This window comes from Saccostrea cucullata, unplaced genomic scaffold (assembly GCF_032062105.1).
Source record: "Saccostrea cucullata isolate Sc308-1 unplaced genomic scaffold, CSIRO_AGI_Scuc_v1 ctg829, whole genome shotgun sequence".
Lineage (NCBI taxonomy): Eukaryota > Metazoa > Mollusca > Bivalvia > Ostreida > Ostreidae > Saccostrea > Saccostrea cuccullata.
The window spans coordinates 321,859-328,182 of record NW_026928409.1 but is presented as its reverse complement, the minus strand read 5'-3'; the positions used below and the strand labels follow the sequence as shown (position 1 = coordinate 328,182).

Here is a 6,324-nt window from a genome sequence, read left to right as displayed (position 1 = left end):
GACCTTTTGACCTCAAAATCAAAAGGGGTCTTCATTAGGCCACAGGGAGTTGCTATGTAAAATTTCATTGCACCAGCTCAAGGGGTTCTAGAGATATAATGTGGAAACGAAAGTGTTACAACAGACAGAATTTGCTTATTTATGACCTTGACCTTTGACCTTTTGACCTCAAAATCAATAGAGTTCCTCTTTAGTCCATGGGGAGTTGCTATGCTAAAATTCATTGCAAAAGCTCAAAGGGTTCTCGAGATATCGTGTGGAAACGAAAGCGTTACAGACAGACAGAAAGACGGACGGACGGACGGACAAACCCAAATTAATATCCCCCACTTTTCAAGCGGGGGACAATAACTCTCCTCATGCCCCTGTGCTAAAAATAGCGACATGTAATACTATGAATACTAATAAAACAAACGGGGCGGGGCACTTTGAGAGGGGTGAGAGAGGTCCTAGGAGTTTTGGTATAAATTACATTGCATAAGCTCAAAATCTTTTTGAAATATCGCCCGGAAATGATAGTGTTACACACAGACAGAATGTATAAATACGACGTTGAACTTTGACCTTTTGACCTCAAAATCAAAAGGGGTCTTCATTAGGCCACAGGGAGTTGCTATGTAAAATTTCATTGCACCAGCTCAAGGGGTTCTAGAGATATAATGTGGAAACGAAAGTGTTACAACAGACAGAATTTGCTTATTTATGACCTTGACCTTTGACCTTTTGACCTCAAAATCAATAGAGTTCCTCTTTAGTCCATGGGGAGTTGCTATGCTAAAATTCATTGCAAAAGCTCAAAGGGTTCTCGAGATATCGTGTGGAAACGAAAGCGTTACAGACAGACAGAAAGACGGACGGACGGACGGACAAACCCAAATTAATATCCCCCACTTTTCAAGCGGGGGACAAAAAAAAAATAAGAAAACAAAACATAGATTTAACGATTTACTAAATTTTGATTTTGAGGTCAAAAGATCAAAGGTCAAGGTCTTAAATTCGCAAATTCTGTCTGTTATAACACTTTCGTTTTCGCGCGATATCTCGAGAACCCCTTGAGCTTTTGCAATGAAATTTTACATAACAACTCCCTGTGGCCTAAGGAAGACCCCTATTGATTTTGAAGTCAAAAGGTCAAAGTTCAAGGTCGTGAATTTATACATTCTTTCTGTATGAAACACTATCATATTTTAAGAAGATTTTCAGCTTTTGCAATATAATTTTATACCAAAAACTCCCTAGGACCTCTCTAACCCCTCTCAAAGTGTCCCGCCCCGTTTGTTTTATTAGTATTCATTGTATGACATGTCGCTATTTTTAGCACAGGGGCATGAGGAGAGTTATTACGTATAAAACAGGTTCTCGGTGGACTTTATATTCTAATTACATCTATTAGAACTGTTTAATAAAGGTTAAATTAGACACCATGCATTGTGTAAAATTTTGACAATATTGAACGTGAATATATACTTTTATGTGACTTCATCTTTGCATATAATTTATTTCTATGTAAAGCAGTTCCGTGGTGGTCTAGTGGTATGTCTCTTGCTTCTCATGTGAGGGGAACCGGGTTCGCATCCCGAAACGAACCATTTTATTTTTTTTTTCCGAAATACTTTTTTTTTTACTAAATGATAGTATTCAGCATGTGAAATGAAAAATTTATGAGGTCTGGCTTGTACAAACTCATAAAATCATCATTGCAGTGTGATAAATATTCCATATAAAAAGAATCTTCTATACACATAATAAAGAAAAAGCAATCAAACCTTTATATCCAAATTGGCATAATTAATTTGCTTCAGTATACAGGTACATATTTACATTTAATAATTCTACAAAGTCAGTCAAGAGGATCCGACCCTCCCCCACCCCCCACCCCACCCCCCACCCCGAACTACCCATGGTTTACTTTTTCCCTTAAGCGGGGGACACAAATTCTCTGAATTAGCTTGTTACTATCTCGTTTTGATGCTTTTAAATAGCCATGGTCATTATTACTTTCATTACTTTACATGAAAAAAAACGTATTTACATGTAACACCCCCGGGGCCCCCAATACAAAGCACATGCTAGAACACATGTGCTTGTGGACAGGACCCCCCCCCCCCCCGATATTCAACCCCAGGGCTTGTTGGACATTTTTTTTCCCACAAACTACACGTATTCATCACGTGTACAATAGGAAAAAATCGTAATACCCCCAAAAATAATCGCTCCACAAAAAAATACTCCACTATACATTATAAACATTATAAAGGTGTATCTAATCGAGGAAAGTATTTGATATGAATGAACTTCATGTCAAATATTTCTCTCGCGGGGAAGTAGACCCCCTTTTATTTCTTTCAAAATTTCCGCGACTCGATACACCTTTTCCGTGAAAAAAAATATCATACTACATTTCTTCACAATGAAAGCAATCAAATCAAACAAGAAGCTGGTTGCAATCTCAGCATTTTTAAAATAAGATTTAATAATTTTCCAAAAATAGTACACTGATAAACGTTGATAATGAATTCAGTACAATAGAGGCAAATGGGAATAACAGACGCTCGTTTGTGCTCATTTTCGAACGTGGAGGAATTCATGCCTCCTTGGTTTGCCCCCTGAACATGTACACATATTTTTTTAAAATAACCATATTGATTTATAAATATGTTGATGAATAAAAAAGCTTCCTTATGAAGCACATTTATAACAAATTGTGACACCTGAGCCAGCTTGTTTTCATTTTATATTAAGTAAACAATAGTGAAGTAACAGATGTACCTCGTCGTACCCCAATGGAGATAACATGACTATTTCTTATATTGCTTTATACAAGGGATATTGACTTATTATAATACTTATAGATAGGTCATAACGTGGGTCAAGTGTGTAATTTTCGGACCACGACAAAGTAGAAACTGTAAATGCCGATCTGAGGATGGATGGTACTCGAAAGAAGGATGTTTAAGGCGGTTCTGTTGGGAGAAGCCGGTGTTGGCAAATCCTCCATATTCTTACGACTTAAAGAAAATGTCTTTGGGGAATTTCTTCAACCAACTTTAGGGATAGAGAGTTGTTCAAAGGTTGTCAAGATTGACGGACAAAATATAACAGTAAGTACATTTCCTGCTTTTGATTTATCGATTGTATTCACATTTAAACCGTCGGAACGTTGGCTTAGTGACCGAATAAGGAAATATGAAAGATTATTTTAAAATGGGGTTCTACTTACAACTTATTTATCTTATTAAATACATTAACCAAGTTTTCTGTTAGTTTTGTATCTGGGATACAGCAGGAGCAGAAAGATTTAAAACCATCACCCGGAATTACTACCGAAACACGCACGCTGTGTTCTTAGTCTTCAGCTGTGATGATCCGGCATCTCTCCACTACCTGTCTCAGTGGGCAGAGGACTGTACAAACCATGCACCAAAAGGCAAGAACTCAAAATAAATCTCCACGCATTTTCGCTTTGTTGGTATTCACTTTTTCATTTCAATTGAATAGGTCTTTGACTGGCACACAAACCGATTTGTTTTCTTTTATGAAGATCGTTTAATTTATATAAGTGTGTTTCTGATCGTTTTTTTTTTACACAGTACATATTGATTGACATCAAATAATATTAAATAAAAATATTATATATTAATAATATTATTGAATCAAATACATTGTCTTTTTCCAATTAAATCCAAGAATATAACCTTCGATGTTTGTAATTTTTTTCTTCTCAAAGTTTTGAGTAATTTTTCAGTTTTGTACTGATGGTTCGTCAAAACTAGAAATTTTAATAACTTTTGTATTATTTTCAGCATTAAAGTTTCTTATTGGAAATAAATCTGATTTGGAAAGATTAATTCCTGTTGAAAACGTAGATAATTTCGCCGCAGCTTTTGACTGTGAAAATACCTACTTCATAAGCGCTAAAACAGGTAATTTTGACAGACTTCATTTCATTCTTCAAAATGAAATAGATTTTTTTTTAATGTTAATATTTTTTTATACTGAGCAAAAAAACCAGAATTGTGCGTCTTGGACTCGAGCTTAAACTGTAGGAGAGTAGGGGTTTAAGAAAGCTAGAAAAAAAATTATTAAACAAGGCAATATAATTCATCGAAAAAAAGGCCTCATCACTCACCTGAGCACTAGCAGAAATCGGTTCGGTATTGAAATGTTTAAACATAAAAGTATGACCCCATCCTACTCCGGGGGGTCATGATTTGAACATACTTAATTCTACATTACCTGAGCATACCTTTATACATGTATATATAAATATGACCTTTGCTGTTCTTAGAAGATTTTTCTCATGTATCATCCATTTAAAATTAAATTCAGAAACATTTTGCCTGTAGACCTATTAATAGTGATATATGAAGTAACAAACAGTTATCAAGGTCAAAATTCCATTGAAACGTTTTTGGAGCAAATGAAGACCTCTAAACACAGGTGCCAAGCATCCCATTTACTTCTGCGTTTAAGGGGCGTGAACCAAAGAACTTGGATGGAAACTTTCACCTTCAGCTATTCTTTAAAAGTTTAAAACTACTGTACACAGAAGTGTCTGTCTTACACAGAATGTAACTTGTTATCATGTTTCAACAAACAGCTAACTATCAACTTAAATGAGCGTTATATACTGGCATTTCTAATTTTAGGTTCTGGAATTGAAGAAAGCTTCCAAAGAATTGGTGAAAGACTCATGGATGTTTTCAATACTCCACTTGTAATTGAATCTCAGTATAATGAAACTGTTGAAATCACCAAATTCAAAGCTCATAAGAGTGGATGCTGCCAGTGACTATGTTTGTTTGGTACACATCAGCTAGCTTCACATTGAACTGAGGATTACATTCACTGGGAATACAAGCAATTTTTTTCCTTTTCAAATAAACTGATCTCAATACTTCTATTTGTACGTTTAATAAAGTAAATGTTTTGTTAGTGTTGGCATTTCTTTTCTTTAGAGGAACTAGGCCATTCCAAGTTTTTTCTCTGTTTAGCGCATCTTTCAAAAACCTAGCTACCTCTTCACAAAAAACACACAAGTCAAAAAAAAATAAAACATATTTCATAGTAATAAGAATGACCTAATTCAAAAGATATGATTTCATTTATCTATTTTTCATAAAGAAAGTTTTTTTCTTCTGCAAAATCAAGGTATTAAATACTGAAACTATAATGAAATATTATACAAATATTTAGAGATATTGCCAGAAATCACAAATTTTGACCTTCATAATTAATTTTCAAATTCCTGATTCCGTTTGTTTTTTCTGACATAGGTGTCAAAAAACCAAAGCGCATGCTGACGCTAAACATAGAAAAAATTTGAAATGACCCTACTGTAAAATCACATATTTTTAAGGGGTCAAATTTTCGTGGTTTGAGGAAAATAAATTGGTTCATGGGGATTTGATTTCCTGGTTTTCATGGGAATTTGATTTCCTGGTTGAAGAATTGATCAGTAGAAATATATGTGAAAAATTGCATTTTGTGGTGGACATAAATTCATGGGTCTCTTCATACCTTGAAAACCATGAAAATTAAACCTCAACGAAAATTAATGATTTCACAGCATCATACTTGTGATCACCAACATTATACTTTTTCTAGTATGTGACAATATAAACTAAAATTCTTTTCTTTTTTTTTTATTCTTGAAATGAAAGGCAATAGAGATAACTCAAATTTTTAAACAATAGATTTAACCCTTAGACATGATGAACAAACAGCGGTGAACATAAACCATGAATGATTGACCGTGGTCGTCAGTCTCCCCATCAGCTGATCATGTCTTCTGTTGTTGTTGCTGTTGCTTTGTTGCTGCTGTTGTTGTCGTTGCCGGTTGTTGTTGTTGAGTTTTAGAATTAAATCTGTTGTTCATTTTAAGCGTCAGTGATGGTAAATTGCACTCTCAGGTAAGACACCACATTCTCCAGGTGTGGCTTATGTGCAGCAAAAGTCTCCACACAAAAACACACACACTAATTCATCATCATCATTCATCATCATCTTCATCCTCGTCATAAAAAGTAAGATTTGGAGACTGTGGTGTCATGGGTAACTCTGCTTCCCTGCCATTCCAAGAATAATGGCCTGTGTAAATAAAATAATGTTTCAAAATTTAATAACTATAAAAAACTGCTAAAACAAAAACTTTTAACTGCCCTGTCGGATCTGAATCTAATCCATAATCAGCAAAATATATGAAAAAGATGAAGATGGAGATAATACATTCTTAGCAATGTTTATAAAGGCCTTGGGTGCAATACTCAAAATTACTGACATTCTAAAATGAATGCTCACTTTTCAATATCATTTAATCAATCA

General features: G+C 34.7%; 1 protein-coding gene across 1 annotated transcript; it reads left to right on the top strand.

The window, feature by feature from the left end:
• The first annotated feature begins 2,700 nt into the window (after window positions 1–2,700).
• On the top strand, window positions 2,701–4,935 carry LOC134277487 (ras-related protein RabC-like). Its single transcript, XM_062759815.1, has 4 exons — window positions 2,701–3,101; window positions 3,265–3,427; window positions 3,804–3,923; window positions 4,650–4,935. Exons 1-4 carry the CDS (start codon window positions 2,931–2,933, stop codon window positions 4,790–4,792), a joined length of 597 nt encoding a protein of 198 aa, XP_062615799.1. The 5' UTR covers window positions 2,701–2,930; the 3' UTR covers window positions 4,793–4,935.
• The last annotated feature ends 1,389 nt before the right edge of the window (window positions 4,936–6,324 follow it).

Bases quoted from the DNA above. Each gene is read 5' to 3' on its own strand.
- LOC134277487 (XM_062759815.1), top strand. From the start codon at position 2,931: ATGGTACTCGAAAGAAGGATGTTTAAGGCGGTTCTGTTGGGAGAAGCC. The intron at 3,428-3,803 runs GCAAGAACTCAA...TATTATTTTCAG, and splicing joins TACAAACCATGCACCAAAAG to CATTAAAGTTTCTTATTGGA. The intron at 3,924-4,649 runs GTAATTTTGACA...TTCTAATTTTAG, and splicing joins CTTCATAAGCGCTAAAACAG to GTTCTGGAATTGAAGAAAGC.